This window comes from Scardinius erythrophthalmus (genome assembly GCF_964197995.2).
Source record: "Scardinius erythrophthalmus genome assembly, chromosome: 8".
NCBI classification, from domain to species: domain Eukaryota; kingdom Metazoa; phylum Chordata; class Actinopteri; order Cypriniformes; family Leuciscidae; genus Scardinius; species Scardinius erythrophthalmus.
Genome location: NC_138228.1, coordinates 8173103 through 8189090, shown reverse-complemented (window position 1 = coordinate 8189090; position 15988 = coordinate 8173103). Strand labels below are relative to the sequence as shown.

The following is a 15988-nucleotide window of genomic DNA, read 5'->3' as shown; positions in this document are numbered from 1 at the left end:
CTCCCCACAGAAACACAACACTGATCCCTTAGTCGTGCTCACACACCGTTTAACAGCGGTCGCGTTGCGTGAAATACCAAGAGAAGCGCATTTATTCCGCCTGCAGATAACGGTATAAATCTAGCTGTAGTTAGCGGTGCGCGATTCGAATGCTCGCTCGTGCGCGCGCGCTCGCTCTGTCTCTCTCCTTCTGTGCTCCTGACGTCAGCGAGATTGTCTGAGAGCGTCGAGCCCAGCGCGTTCTCTCTCTCCATACTGACCCTCCATTGTGAGCACGCTAACGATGCCAGCGCTCGCAGCAGTCGCCGCCGCCGCCCAGTAGAGACCTCCCAGCCCGAGGACCGAGCACTACGACCCCGTTACACAGACCGAGAGCGCGCGCCAGAGACTTATGTTCCAGCCCAACGTTGTCTTTTGCGGGATTTAATGCTCTAGCTAGTCGCCGACAGGGAGAGAGAGAGAGAGAGAGAGTGTGTGTGTGAGAGAGAGAGAGAGGGATAGGGACAGCCATAGAGAGGAATAAGGAAGAAACACCGAGGATATTTCTCACCCGGACCATTTTGGAGATAAAAAGAGCCGAGGTTTATCTAGTCATGGGATGTACACTGAGCGCAGAGGAAAGAGCGGCTCTGGACAGGAGCAAAGCCATCGAGAAAAACCTTAAAGAAGACGGAATCACTGCTGCTAAAGATGTGAAATTGCTCCTGCTAGGTAATGCGGAGTGGAGCCCTTCAAATCTAGCTGTATCCTACACATCGCAGTGTCTCATCCGATGATCAATGCACATGTATGGGATCTCTTCATTGTGACAGGCGATCTTATTCCCTTGTGTCTGTCTCTTCTCCACAGGGGCCGGGGAATCTGGGAAAAGTACCATCGTGAAACAGATGAAGTAAGTGGCATGTTTTAAATGACATCCATCAGTCAGTGTGCGCTGTGTGAGACACTCGAAACCACCCACCCACACACACACTCACACACACCCTTTATTGCTTGATGGCGAATTCTTAGGTCCGCCATATTTTCAAGGAGTTCATTCTCCACTAGCGTGTTACATACATTGTAGCAATGACATGATGATGATCTGGTGTAACAGATCCGCAGTATGTATATTAGTGGGTTCGGGAAGACGAGGCGGAGTCGATGTGCTGTTCACGAAAATGGTGCTGAAAGTCAACTGGGGGACCGTGTTTCCTAGTTAATGCTCTATTGGCGTCCACTGACACACTCCACCCCGTTTTCACTTCATCCTGTGGACATTTACGGATGTCTCTGATGTCTTCCTGTGCATTTGTTGATATGACAAACGTCATAAATCAATCAAATACAGGCATTAAGGTTTATAGGATATATATATATATATATATATATATATATATATATATATATATATATATATATATATATATATATATATTCTACAATCAAATGGTTGTGTTTCAGATTTGCAGCATCACTTTAGAGATTCATATTCTTTTACCTATAGCCTTACTGATTTGACCCATATTTGACTTTTTTTGACCATATTTACACTTTTCTGCTTAACTAGTTAGAGGTTCTTCAGTATTGGTTTCTTCAGTATTAAATGGCGTCCCCTTAAAATACCGTTTGCAAGCTTTTACATATCAACCATTCATTTTCAATTAAGAGTTTGCTCTAAAATAAATTTGAAGCCATTTACATTCACATAAATAACTAGCCTACATAATAAAACATAAGCTAATTCATTTATTCATAATGCGGGTTGTGTTGTAGTGTTTATAGTATTGTGTCAAAAAGAAGGAATAAAACAATTAAAAAAGGTTTTATTTAGCTCTTGTAAAAGTAAATATATACCCCCCCCCCCCACACACACACTATCAGTTGGTTTATACTATTCAGTTAATAGGGTGTTAAGAGCCTTCTGTTGGTTGAGAATGGTGAAGGCAGAGCTTATATGGCAAATGGTGCCTGGAGATAATGCTGTCGGCTGTGTGTGCATGGCGTTGGTGCAACATGAACAGGCCTTCATGCTTTTTGTAGTCTGTGTTGGGTTGATGCTCATATGAGGGAAGAAGGTTTGACACCCAACCAGCTCAACTTCCTCACGGCCATTTTTATGCACTGACGTCCTCTTTACGCTTCACTGAAACCGATCTGTTCATCTACCTTGTGGTTTGGATGTCATATGCTCATTTGAATTGAATCTTAAATGCAGCTCCTGTAATTAGCCTATATTTGACTCGTTTTGGAATAATCTATTTTTTTATAGTCACTCACTGTCTCCATCTGGACATGGTGTGTGTTATAGAATTCATATAGGCTAATGATGAATGCTTACTGATAATTAGACGTTATAATGTAAGTGCTGCAAGGGAGATTTTTAAACGTCGAGCTGTAGCAAGCGCAGTTTATTGCTCAGTGCAAAGCTTTCGATGAAGAAACGCATCCATTCTCAAAGGTGTGCACGAGCCCTGCCTTTGTCGAATCCAAATCTGTAGCCCTTTGAAAATGGCATTGTATGGGCTATCTGGTCTGGCTATGCTATTATATCACGGTGTTTTTGCAATGCGATGCAAAGCAATTGTTATGGAAAATGAACGTAATTAGCTCGGAAATGTTGTGAAATTGTACATCGGAGGATTTCAGGCGGGTTCAGTGGTGGACAGCGCCCAGCAGAGTCTTTTTCTGTGATCGGCTTTCTTCGGCTAGTTTCGGTTTTCTCCGTCGTTAAGAGCTTTGAACCTGCGGCGAGAGGGAAAACAGGGGATGGATTTGTGCGTCTTGTGCTCAGGGAGAGATGCATCCACCTACTTCGATTCTTTTGTATTATATTGTGTGTGAATGTTTTACAATGCTTAACTTGGAAATAATAAATACAACGCTTAACTTGGGACAATGGCAAAATAAGCTAAATCAGCTGACGAGCTGAGGAAGAAATTTGCGCGGCAAAAATGCAAATGTAAATACCTCAGATATTTAAATTTGTGGGTGCATAAAATGTCCCCACAGTGAGTGAATTCCTCTAATGAAGGATTTGATAGTTTTCAATATAGCCTAGTCTAGCATAGTGTTTGTGTTATGATATATTTTTATTCAGATGGAGAATTTCTAATATATCTGACGGGGTGTATATTGCAAGTTGAGTTTGAGGATAGCCTATGGAGAAACCAAAATTTCAAATTGCTTGGTCAGCTGAACAAAGTAATGACAGTATTCACCACTGTGCTTTTAAGCCATTGTAGCTAATGCCTCAGGCATATTTCTAAGTCATCCAAAGAGTGATGAATCTTTCCTCTCTAAGGATTCATTGTTGCTCTTATGTGCTTAATTGGGTAATAAGAGTGTCTCATGATGGAGCTGGTTAAACTGTTTGGCTCCTGAAGGAGTGGAATATGCAGCTCTGGGCTTCTAACTGTAATACGCCGTGAATTAGTTGTTTTTCTTGGGCTTTTTATGAGCTTAACTAGATCATTAAATGTTCCGCCACTGTCACTTACTTGAAATGCTTTTTAGGATATTGCAGCTTTAATATAATGTATTGCATTTAATGTATTTGTAATCATGTTGCATTGCTAAGTGCGTACAATAAAATGCAATTTTACAATCTGTTATATGTTATTAGAATCCAGAACAAACCAATTAAAATTCCAGTGGCATTCTTATATGTCTCTTAAGATATATAATTTTTTTGCTCTAATGTGAAAGAGCCGATCTCTATATGGTTGGCAGAGTTGATTTTATCATGTCTTCAAGCTTCCCCAGAGATAACGGTTAAGTATAAGCATATAAGCCTAAATATGTCATGACATGTTTCAGGAAATGTTAAGTGTATGCGATAAAATCAGAGCTATGTTGAATCTAGATCAGTGGTTTTGGTCTGGCCTTGTTAAGGCATATAAGACAAAACCGAACCACAACATTTACATTGCAGCAAGATAATCGGAACACTGTGTGTTAGATGGTTTCTAGCCTTAAGTTAAACAGTATTCTGTATTGCATGGCTTGAAAAGTGCGGATTAGACGAGGAGGTGTGCACTTAACATGTCAGTGTAAACCAGGGAACTGGGTGATGTGTGAAAGATGGTGAGAGAGAGAGGGCGCAGCATGAGGAGGGGAGATGTTGGTAAACCCTGTGATTATGGTGTAGTCCTTTAGGCAGGCAACAGTGCTTCCATCTGCTTTATTAGTTCAGTGTGAGAGGGGAGTGTTTAAGTGTGTGCAGGCTGCTCTCAGTATCTGATCACATCACACATACACGGCGCTCTCTCTCTTTTTCTCTGTTCCTGCGGTCATCGTCCTGGCACCTAGTCCTATGGGAATGAAATATAAGCAATTGAAGATGTATTTTGTGTGTTCGGGGGAGAGTATATGGTGATGGAGAACAGTTTTATAGACCCTGGAGACGGAGCTGTGTGTGTCATCATCGTGCATGTCACTTCTTCACCCACGCGTGTCATGCATGGATGATCAAAAGCCTTCAGAAAGCAGATAAAATGTATATATACGAAAAGTTATATGGTATGATGTGTGCACGATTGTGGCATATTAAAGCAGTTTGTATGTCGTCAGGTCCCTGATCTGATTCTTGTTTATAAGCCTGTTAAACATAGACTAGGTGTTGCACTGACTATAGTTGAATATTTATATTAATACTTATTTTGTACACTGCCATTTAAAAGTTTGGGGTCAGTAAGATTTATTTGGAAATAAATGTATACTTTTATATATAACTAGGATGCATTAAATTGATCAAAAGTGTCAGTAAAGACATTTGTAATATGATAAATCAAATTTATTTCAAATATATGCTGTTCTTTTGAATTATCTATTCATCAAAGAATCCTTAAAAATGTATCACAGCTTTCACAAAAATATTAATCAGCACAACTGTTTTCAACATAGATTAAATAGGAAATCTTTTTTGAACACCAAATCAGAAGATTTCTGAAGCATCATGTTACACTGAAGACTACTGAATAACGCCAAAGATTTTAAATATAGAAAGACGGGGAACTCATATTACTTAAGAATGGGAGAAAGTGCAGCGTGCAGTTTGGCGAAATAAGTCCTGCCTTCTAAAGAAAAAGTCAACTGCTGACAATTGCAGCTTTGCCATCACAGGAAAAAATACATTTAAAATATATAAAAATATAAAACAGATGTTTAATAATATTTCACAGTCTTACTGTTTTTTAACTAGTAAATATGTTCAAAAACATAAGAACTTACCATCCCCAAACTTTTGAATGGTATTGGTGTGTAGCCTAGTAAACTGTCAAACTATATTATTATGAAGTGACTATAAAGTGAATTTAGAGTGAAAATACAAGTCAAAATTCTTGCAACCTGCCCTGATACTAATCAAGTGTCAGGGCGTGAGAGAAACTGAAAGCGAATGGGACATGACAATGCACTCTGAATCTACTAATGGGTGATAAGAAGAAACCTCAATAACACACTCTATGTGAATAATGTTGGATTTGCCAAAACCCGCTGATGCTGTAATATTCTAAGTCAGATAAGATAAACATTTACTGGATTACTACTTTTCTGGACAACTAGCTGTGTAGTAAAAATGAAATCCTTATTTAGACTATTTTACCATCTGATCATCAAGTGGTTTATTGTCTAATCTGTGAACTGTAATCCAAGGCCACTCGTCATATTATCCTTTAAAAGCGGACTTCTGCTGCTGGATAGACCGGATAGGATTAAAAATGTTTGTTTTTTCTAAAGTGATCTCTGCAGCATGCAATATGCCAGGCAGTCCTGTAGCTGGCTAATTGAAGGGTTGAAGCAGAGGACCCAGCTGTTCAGTTTTACTCCATCTGTACATCCATGAAGCTAAACTGTGGCCATGCACTCGAGTAGCAGAGCACGAAACATTATGTCTCTAGTGTCTAGAGGTTGACATGTGTTGAGTGATTGGTGTCTGATGAAGGTTTAGATGAAGAATTCTGTAAGATACTGCAATACAGCTAAAATTAGAGTGTTTCACTTCCCCTAGAAGAAAGACTTCAGCTCTACAGCATTGTAAGTTTGAATTGCGACATTCTAGAGCTAAGAATTTATTTATTTATTTTGTTTTTTTAATAAAGTAAAATACCTTTTATGTAAAAATATGTATATAGTGGCCACTAATTAATTCGTTCCCACAGCTGATTACGTCAGCACCAGCACGTTTGACTAATTCGTTCTCATTTTAAGTAAATCGTGTGCACAATATTAGTTTCCTCATTTTATTCAATCTTGGCCACGTTGAAATATATAAATACAAGTATGGACTCAGTATACTGTACTATTTTTTGCTGATATGATTTTGATGATCTGGATTACCTTACTTACACTCGTAATTCAATAAATGTAATCTTTCATAGTGAACTTTATATAATATTGTGATGCCTAAATTTGCCTGTAGCATTTAAAAGATCTGAATGTAGTGTTTTCCTTTTATTTATTTAAATTAAAATTTTACTAATTTTATTTTAAAAATGAAAATATACAAATATACAAAATCATACAAATTCTGCATTTTGCTTTCTTTTTTAGCCTTTTAAGTGTAGTATGTGTATGCTCTGACCTACTGAACTCCCTGCACATTTTGTATTGTTCAAAGCTTCATAGCAGATGTAAGTTGAAGAGGGCTGTTTGGGTGAAAACCCATTTTAATGCAAAGAAAGGAAATTAGCATTGACACAAAGCACCCTTGCTTGTGTCTGCAGCACTGCTGGCCCTGTTATTACCACCTGCAATAGTGTGCAGTATGCAGATACAGATTTACGTCTGATTGTCCATTGGGAGTTCTTCCTATAGGTAGATTATATATTTTAAAGTATCAAGTGCAGTGGGTTTGGGTGGGGCTGTGAGTGGGACCATAGTGTGTGTGTGTGTGTTTGGGGAAGTCACTATATAAAAAAAGTCACTCTGAATCACTATAAAAAAGGGAAGGAGCTCTGATGAAACACACAGGCCGGTGAAATGAACAGTACAAATGAGAGTTTCCCCGTCCATTTTTGCTTCTCTCTCTGTCGGTGATCTTTTGACTGTCTGTCTGACACTCTGTCCGACACTCTGTCCCTCTGTAATAGAGGGGTTTTTATGTGTCCAGCTGATGTGATTGGAGTTGACTGAGCACAGGGAGAACAAACGGTTCTCATGTGTTGATTTCCCAGAGCTTTGACTGTAATACTCTGGCATGATCCCCTCTGGCTCGGCCCGCAGACACAGTGTGACTGAACAATGCACACCTCAATTCTTTATGAGATGGAGATGATTTTAAATGAGTGTATTTGTTTATATACTGTACCATGGCAGCATGTATTTTGCATCTGATTTGTGAACGCTACTGGGTAGTATGCAAAGTTATCAAACCTACATGCAACATTCAGATCTTCTATACCATGGTTTTTATTGTAAACTGGTCAATTTTTGTATTCTTTAATGTAACTACTAATTTGGTTTGAGAATATTTGAGAGTATTGATGCTGTATTGAGATATAAAATAGCACAATATTTGTGAATAAAACCCCACTTTTTGTTACATCCACGGTCCTGGCTTATAGAGCCATGTATCTGGGTTTCTACTTAAGAGACTGCGCAGTAACTTTATTCTCACTTCTTGTGAGTAAAAAACACAGGTAGAGAGGAAGTGTTCAGCTCAGGCAAAAAAAAAAAAAGTGTCTATTTTTCTTGCTCAGTCACACACTCAAGCAGATTTCTCTTTAGGGCAGTGAGAGTCGATGCCTGAGTTGGGCCGGAGAGTGGGAAACATTGGGGCTGGAATGTCAAGTGTTTCCCTGAACCCCTCAGTGACCCCTTGTTCTCCCTCCGGTTCTTTTTTTCCTTTTGGTCTCTCTGTGGTGGGTCCATATGTACTTGCCGTGTAGGGAGTTCTGGCTGACCCATGTACTGGTGATCAAACAAAGGGCCTTTGTCTTAGTGAGGTGTTTGTGTTGGGCCATAATGCAGGTCCTAGGCCAGCCCCTTCAACACCAACACAAAAGAGCTTTATTGGGGAGGCAGTCAGGGTGGTTCTGCTCATCTGATCTGAGGTCAGCTGATTTACAGCATGGCAGTGCAATGTGAACTCCACTTATGGTCCAATTACATAATGTGTATCTGGATCAGATTGTGGCGTAGTCCTTAACTCTTAAAACAAAAAAAGTTTTTTTTCTAGCTTCATGCATTCTTTTTTATTATTAACACTTGTGTGGGTAAGTAAAAGCAACATTTTATAAAACTGAGAAAATCCAAATTTTTTCAAAGACTACAACGTGCATAAACAATGCTTTCATCACTTGTTTCTGCTTCCTCCAGTATTCTTTCAGAAGATGCGTAATAGTGCCCCTACCGTATAACAGTGAAAACACCGAAAGCCGGAAAATGTGGGAAAAGAGTTAATTAAAAATATACTAAATAAGAAGGGATGCAACAAAATATGATATACTTTTATTATATAAATAGCATGCATATTAATATGTAATTTATTCCTGTGATGGCAAAGCTATATTTTCAGCAGCCATTACTCCAGTCTTCAGTGTTATATTAAATAAATTAGTCTGTTATGCTGATTTTAAGTTGCTGATTAAGTTTTTTTTATTGTTATTATCAATGTTAAAAACAGTGCCGATTAATATTTTTGCTGAAACCTTGATAGATATTTTTTTCAGGATTCTTTGATGAATGAAAAGTTTAAAAGAACAGCATTTATTTGAAATAGAAATCTTACTACTTGTATAATTTATTTATATTTTTACATATATCTTTTCCATACAATGATTCTATATAATGCTCATACTGTCCACAAGCTGTGAATAGCTACTATAAAAAAACATAAAAGTCTGTACAACTTGTGTGATGTATTCCAAGCCTTGAGACGCCATACGATTTTTTTTTAAGATTTTGTGTGAGGAAAAAGAGCCAATGTACTTATACTGTATGGAGAAGATCTATGTGAAGATTCTTTAATTGTTTTGTTTGTATTTTACCGTAAAATAAAAGCATACAGGTTTGGAATGACATGAGGGGGTGGGTCATTTTAACAGAATTACAATTTTCAAGTGAAGTGTTCCTTTAAATGTTAGAATGTCACATACTTTTATCTTTCACACCTAGCTGTGTGCAAATCATTTTCTTATTTGCAAGTGTTAGTGGGATACTGGTGAAAAGTGTGTTGTGGGGTGATGTGAGTGAGGAGTGTTAATTGCATCCTGCTGTGACTGTGTTTTGCCATTTGTGTATCATTGTAACCTTTACCTGGTGACTGCAAATAGAATTGGTCTGTCTGCTGGTTGTTTCCAGCAACCTTCGGCCCTGGGGAGCCGACACGTGCACACACACACACACACACACACACACACACACACACACACACACACACACACACACACACACACACAGAAACGCAAATGAAGCTTGGGTATTACACAAGCAACTTTTAATTAAGGTATAATTGTAGATTCAGTAGGGACTCCGCCTGTGGCCTTTTGTTCACACACCGAGTGGAGCATTTCTGCTTTTGCAGTGTTCGCTTCCTTTTTACTGACTGAAAAGTACAGATGTTGCCCCATCATTTTACGGTATCACACGTAACATCATTTGTCAGGAACAGCTGATGGTTTACAGTGAATGATGTGTGAAATCGTTGTCCATAAGTAACGGTCAGTGCTTTCAGCTGCTTCGTGCATGTTCCTCTGGCGAATGTTAAGAATGTGCTGCCTCATTTCATTTACCCGTATGCATTCCCTCCCTCTTTTCTTCACTCTGTTGCCATGGAGATGACAATGGCTGCCATAATTGAAGGATGACAAATGACCCAGAGTAGATAAGGGGGAGGGGGAGTTACTGCGATCCATGAATCAGAAGAAAAGTGGGAGTGAATCGGGGTTGGCCGTTGGGAGCGTACAGGATGATGGCTAAACATATCTGGGTGTGAGTAATATTATGTATTCACAACCAGTCCATAATAATCTGCTAGACTGGTAGTATTAACATTATGCTGCTTTTAAGCAACATGAAATTAAAATCGACCCAGTTTACTTTCTTAATAAATGACTGGTATGATTCATCAGTGCGTAGAATTCAAAAGCTTACATCAAAATGTTAATGTAAATTTCTCCACTTATGAAATTACTTTTCATTTCTGCTTATATAACTAAGGCTGAGTGGGTGTAGAGAAAGTAATATTAGGTAGTAGGTATAAAGGGACACATTTTCAGGCTAATCAATCAAATCATATAGAATGCTCTACATGGGCAACAACTCAGTGTGCAACACACACACACACACACACACACACACACACACACACACACACACACACACACACACACACACACACACACACACACACACACACACACACACACACACACACACACACACACACACACACACAGCCTTGTGTAATTGCTTTTCAAAAACCTACCCTGTTAAAGCTTGCTTTTGACATAACTCTGCAAGAAAGGCGGAGAGAGAAAGTGAGATGATAGGGAAGGAAGAGAAAGAGGAAGGGACATACAGACCCATCATACTCAGTTTGTTGTTTCATAATTGTAATTACGCCCTGTAGTTTCCCTTTTCTTTGACAAGCATTTCTGTGAATTGATCCAATAGAAAATGACTCGCATACATCTGGGCACAGCAGAAGAGATGGGCAGCCTACATGTTGGGCAGATGTTAGGCTTTAACAGGGAAGGGTTGACCTGCGAACTCTCTGTGTGATTGAGAAAGCGAAGCCTTGATTATTATTGTTATAAATAGATGTCCCTCCCGGTGTTTAGTGGGATAAGTGGCCATGTCCGGAGGGTGATGACAGAAACAGCACTCAAAAACAGCATCAGGACAAAGGATTCTCTTACAGATGACATGAGCCAGCAATGGGAGATAGGAGCAAGAGGTAGTGTGGGCCGTTGAGTGTGTGTGTGTGTGCGTGAGAGTTTTTTCTATTTTGGCTACCGGTGTGTACTCTTGAGAACCTTTAAATCACATTCCACCTCACTACTTTAAAATAAAACCTTGTAAACATTCAGATCTGTGACTTGCTCTATAGATCGTCTTCTCTTAACCTCTCTGATCTGATAAATGGAGTTCCATCTAAACCAAAGGTCAGGAGGAGCATGTTTATTTAGTCCTGTCCATCACAATGTATGTGTACTTCATTCATATGACTTTTCGTGGCATCACTCGACCATTCTAAATTCATTAGGACAGCCAAAAACATTTACCTTAAAGCATTAGTTTACCAAAAATATTGTCATATCAGACTCATATTACTTTCTTTCATGTTATAGAAATTACATAGCAGAATGTTCATGCTGCGCTTTTTCATACAGTGAAACTGGATGGTAGTCCCCCAAAAAATGACAACACCATAAAAAAAAAAAAAGTTCTTCACTTTCAGTGTAGTTTTAGTACTATTTACATACTTATATATTTTTTATTAAAGGGGTGGTTGATTATGATTTCACTCTTTTAACTTTAATTAGTGTGTAATGTTGCTGTTTGAGCATAAACAACATCTGCAAAGTTACAATGTTCAAAGTTCAAAGCAAAGGGAGATATTTGCTTTTAAAGAAATCGTTTTTTAAGGACTACAACAAACAGCTGGTAGAGACTACACAACATTCCTCCCGGTTAGTGACATCACAAACCCTAAAATTTACATAAACCCCACCCCCGGGAACGTGATTTATAGATCATCAAGACAGAATATGCTAATCAATGACTAGAAGTTAACTACACATAAGCTACATAAATTCATCAACTAACCATTCAGAAATGTCCTGTTGCTTCTACATGTTGTCACCTCTTTTTGAGTCTCTCCATCATTGTCTGAGTCCGGTTTGAACATAAAAGGCTAAAAGTTTTTGAAATTTTCAGTGCATGTTGGTGTGAGTGCAAGCTCTTGAAGCTCCGCCCTCTGTGCCGGGAGCAGCAGCTCATTTGCATTTAAAGGAACAGACACAAAACGGTGCGTTTTTGCTCACCCTCAAAAATGCTATATAAAAATATCTGTGGGGCATTTTAAGCTAAAACTTCACACAGTCTTTTAAAAATATTTCTATGTAGTTTAAATGTATTTTTATTTCAGTTTTAGTTTTAGTAATTTTAGTACTTCTACTTAATCTACACTTATTTATTGCTGTTTAAAATCTTTAATAAAGTTTTTCATAGAATATATTTTCATTTTATTTTTTCGCTTGTTTCTGAAAACAATTTTTACCGAAAATGATTTTTAAACTTTTTAATTTTGATTTTAGTTAACTAAAAACTAAACAAACACTCAACAAACATTAAGTTCTGTTTCTCACAGAGAAGCTATTTAATGGCTTCAGAAGTATTGAAATATAGTGCAAAAGCTATGTGGACTATGTTCTCTTTTTCTTTTTAAAGCTTTACAGTCCCAGTCCCCATTTACTCACATTATATGGAAAAGGGAAATTCTTCTAATCCATTATTTTCGTGTTGTATGGAAGTAAGAAATTCATATGGGCTTGGAACAACATGAAGAAAAAGTTATACAGGTTTGAAATGACTCGAACATTTTGAATTAATCCTTTAAATCACTCAGCTATTCGTAGTACTGCACATGCTCTTCACGTTGATGAATGCCGCAATGATTTGTCCCTTTGTGCGAATAAGGTTGAGTGTACTCAAACCAAGTTACAGGTCACAGAGCGCAGTTGGCGCGATTATGTAATAACCTCAGCAGGAGCTCGTGCTGGCCAGATCCTCCACCTCTCAGGACACATACACAAACACATACCTTACAGAGAGCCGCGAGATGTGGGAAATTAGTCTTCATGCATGAATGCCATAAGTTTTCCAATCTGAGATGATCCTTTCTCTCACTCTGTTCTCTCTCTTCTTTAATGAGCTGTTCTATAATAAGTTCATCTGAAGGAAAGGTTGCTGTAATGATGTCTGTCCTCCGCCCACATGCTGGCTTTCAGAGATCAGCCCTTATCAGTGGAGAGGAGAAGATGAAAATGACTGTTAACCTCACACAAACTTTCCAAGAAACTCCCTCGTCTTCTCTCTTCTTGTAACAACTCTTCATTATCCTCTTTTTCATGTGGGTCCTAAAACTTGATCCCCGAAGCTGTTAGAACTTATTTTGACGGGGCTCTTATGCCTATGTGGGAATGTTTGGTTCTCTGGTGGTTTTTGCTGCTCATTAGACAATAGGGTGAACTTTCTACCATAATTTAAGTGGCTGGGCTTGTATTATGATATTAGCTTAATATTTGGACAAACAAAATACACTCACTGTTCTTCGCTTGCATTAAGACTTTCATAAAACTTGCGTTTATGTAGGCTATGTGTTGAGTCGACCCTTTAACAAAGGAAAAACAAATTGTTACCCATATTTGATGAATAGAAAGTTCAAAAGAACAACGTTTATTTGAAACCGAATTTTCTTTACTGTCACTTTTGCTCAATTTAATGCATTCTCACTGAATAAAAGTATTAATTTCTTAAAAAAAAAGACCCAACACTAGAGCTGCATGATTCTGGATAAATTAAGAATCACGACTTTTTTGTTTAAAATAGAGATCATGGTTCTCCCATGATTCTGGACATATAACTAAACAAAACAACATGTAATTTACTACAGGTTCTGACAAAATTTTAATTGCTGCAGTCTATTTAAACATATTTAATTAATTTGAATCAATTATTTAAAAAGATTGGGTTGAATGAATGATTCAATGACTCAATCATATAGACATCTTTTGTTTTATTACTGGATTTATCAACATTTTTAGATGAATCTCTTGAATTAATGTTTCAATGACGAATACATTTATGTCACTTGTCGCCACCTACTGGTGTAACGATGGAATTGATACAATCTTTATTTGAAGCATTAAGTTACAACTTATTTCCTCTACTTTGATTGCTATACCGTAGACATCAGTGTTTATATCTGAACTATAAACTTTTATCCAATACAGTTCTACCCCAAACTTTTGAACAATTGTGTATTTCAAACATGTATGTCTACATTTGTTACATTTAAATCAGGTAAGCATTTTGTAATGTAATAGTATGTGTTAAAGGTGTTATTGAAAGCGTTATCAAGAAAATCTGGCTTTTCTCTATAACGGTCCCTGAAGGGGTCTGGATAAACGTTTAAGTTCTCTGTTTTATAAGATTATAACAGTCCTAGACTGAACCACTTTTTTATGTTCCTTTTTATGTATTGCATACATTTTTGAAGACACCCATGAGGAAGTGACTATCTATCTATACATGCATATATTCTGATCAGGAAGTACTCATTGTTCTGTTTACATTATACTCAAGTGTCTTTGTCTGACCATAAATGTAAGCTTAGAGCTGAGGACAGAGATGTAAACATACTAGGGCTTGCACAACGACAGGTTTTTACTAGTTGACTAGCTGTCCAGAAAAGTAGTCAGCTAGTTGACATGCAGCATCAGAGGTATTTTGTTGTTTTTGGCAAGTCCAGCGCTCATTCATGCTGGCTGCATTGTCATGTCGGTGCAAAAACCCCATCTTGCCCCATTCGCTTGTGTCTCTCAGTTTCAGGGCGGATTGCAACGATTTTGTATGCAAGCTCCATATCAGATTGTTTATAGCTGCAAGATCACGCCGAACGAAGTGAGTGCATGTTAGATCAGGAATGTTAAGAGAACATTGTGCTTGCTATGTTTTTCGTCTTCAAACTAAACTTGGGTCTTCAGCCAACAACGTTTAAATCCAGTGTGGCTAGCGCGCTTCCCATAACGTTTACGCATTAAGTCAGTAGGCGAGGGTAGGCCGTCTTTTATGGCTGTTCGGAAGCATTCGACCACATGTGTGTCTACACTACGAACTCAAACCGATCAAATGCGTTATCAACTACTTCTGGAAGTGGTCAAAACTGGACAAGCTCAAAACATTTTAGACCCCATTTACACCTGTAATTAGCATCGTCCACTTGTGATCCGATCGACCATAGTGCATCTTAATACCAGGTGTAAACAAGGCCTTAAACAGTGTGCATGGTTCAGGTCTACCCCACGTTATGGGGACAAAATGTCCCAACAAAGATGGCAATATCCGAAATCCTTTTTGGCCCCCATGAGGAAAACAACTTCTAAATCATAATAAGAGATGTTTTTTTGAAAATGTAAAAATGCTTTAGTTTTTTTTTTAAGGTTTAAAAACGTAAGGTTTAGGCCCAATTAGGGCTGGGCGATAAAACGATAACGATAATTATCGCGATAGAATTTTTCTCGATAAAACGATATAAAGAGGTCGATAAATATTCGATAATGTTTATGCGCCAAAAGCGGACCGAAACTCATTTGAACCGCGCGCCACACGGACCGTTTATCCGCTCGGCTCAAAGTCCAAACGGCAGCGCGAGCGCGAGCTCACTAGAGCCGATGCGTTTACTCTGATCGCTCTCGTCACGAGATCCAGTGAGAAGTGCTTGAATTCAGCGAAGAACACAATGTCTCAGTGATTTAAACCAGTTTAAAGGCAGATAAAACAGCGCTGACAAACAGGAGAAACACTGTGCGCAACGATACAGTCAGAAGGCTTTTCCGTCTACAAATTCCCATCATTTACCATGGATTTACTGTAACGTTACCCTAGTAATATTAACTGCACCATGAAATGTGGGATATACATATTGAATTGTATTACATTATTAATGTAGACAATGTATTAAAGGACTAATGGAATATAATTACAGTATTTAATAATGTATTTAGGCTACTGTTTTTCATACAAATACCATAGAAACCATAAAGTTACATTTTGCCATGATAGTGAGGTGCTACAGGGTATGCCTGGTTTCATCTGTGGTTGTCATGATCTAAATGCATGATACTGGATGACCAATGGTTAAGTTTAATAAAACTCAAACAGTCAGAATATTACATTTTACCAAAAAAAAAAAAAAAAAAAAAAAAAAAAAAAAGCACATGCAGAAAATAAGAAATTGTCCAATAAATATAGGAAAAATGACAAATGTTTGAATGTTCTA

General features: G+C 38.1%; 1 protein-coding gene across 3 annotated transcripts in view; it reads left to right on the top strand.

The window, feature by feature from the left end:
* Nucleotides 1–200: 200 nt before the first annotated feature.
* gnao1a (guanine nucleotide binding protein (G protein), alpha activating activity polypeptide O, a) overlaps nucleotides 201–15988 on the top strand; it is a 101949-nt gene continuing 86161 nt past the window's right edge. For 2 of the 3 annotated variants that reach the window (XM_081372513.1, XM_081372514.1), the window contains exons 1-2: nucleotides 201–711; nucleotides 850–892. In XM_081372513.1, the coding sequence (XP_081228639.1) occupies nucleotides 594–711; nucleotides 850–892 (161 nt within the window). In that variant the 5' untranslated portion in view covers nucleotides 201–593. Of the gene's footprint in view, nucleotides 712–849; nucleotides 893–10608; nucleotides 10880–15988 lie in introns of those variants that run through there. The other variant, XM_081372515.1, reaches the window with a different exon arrangement.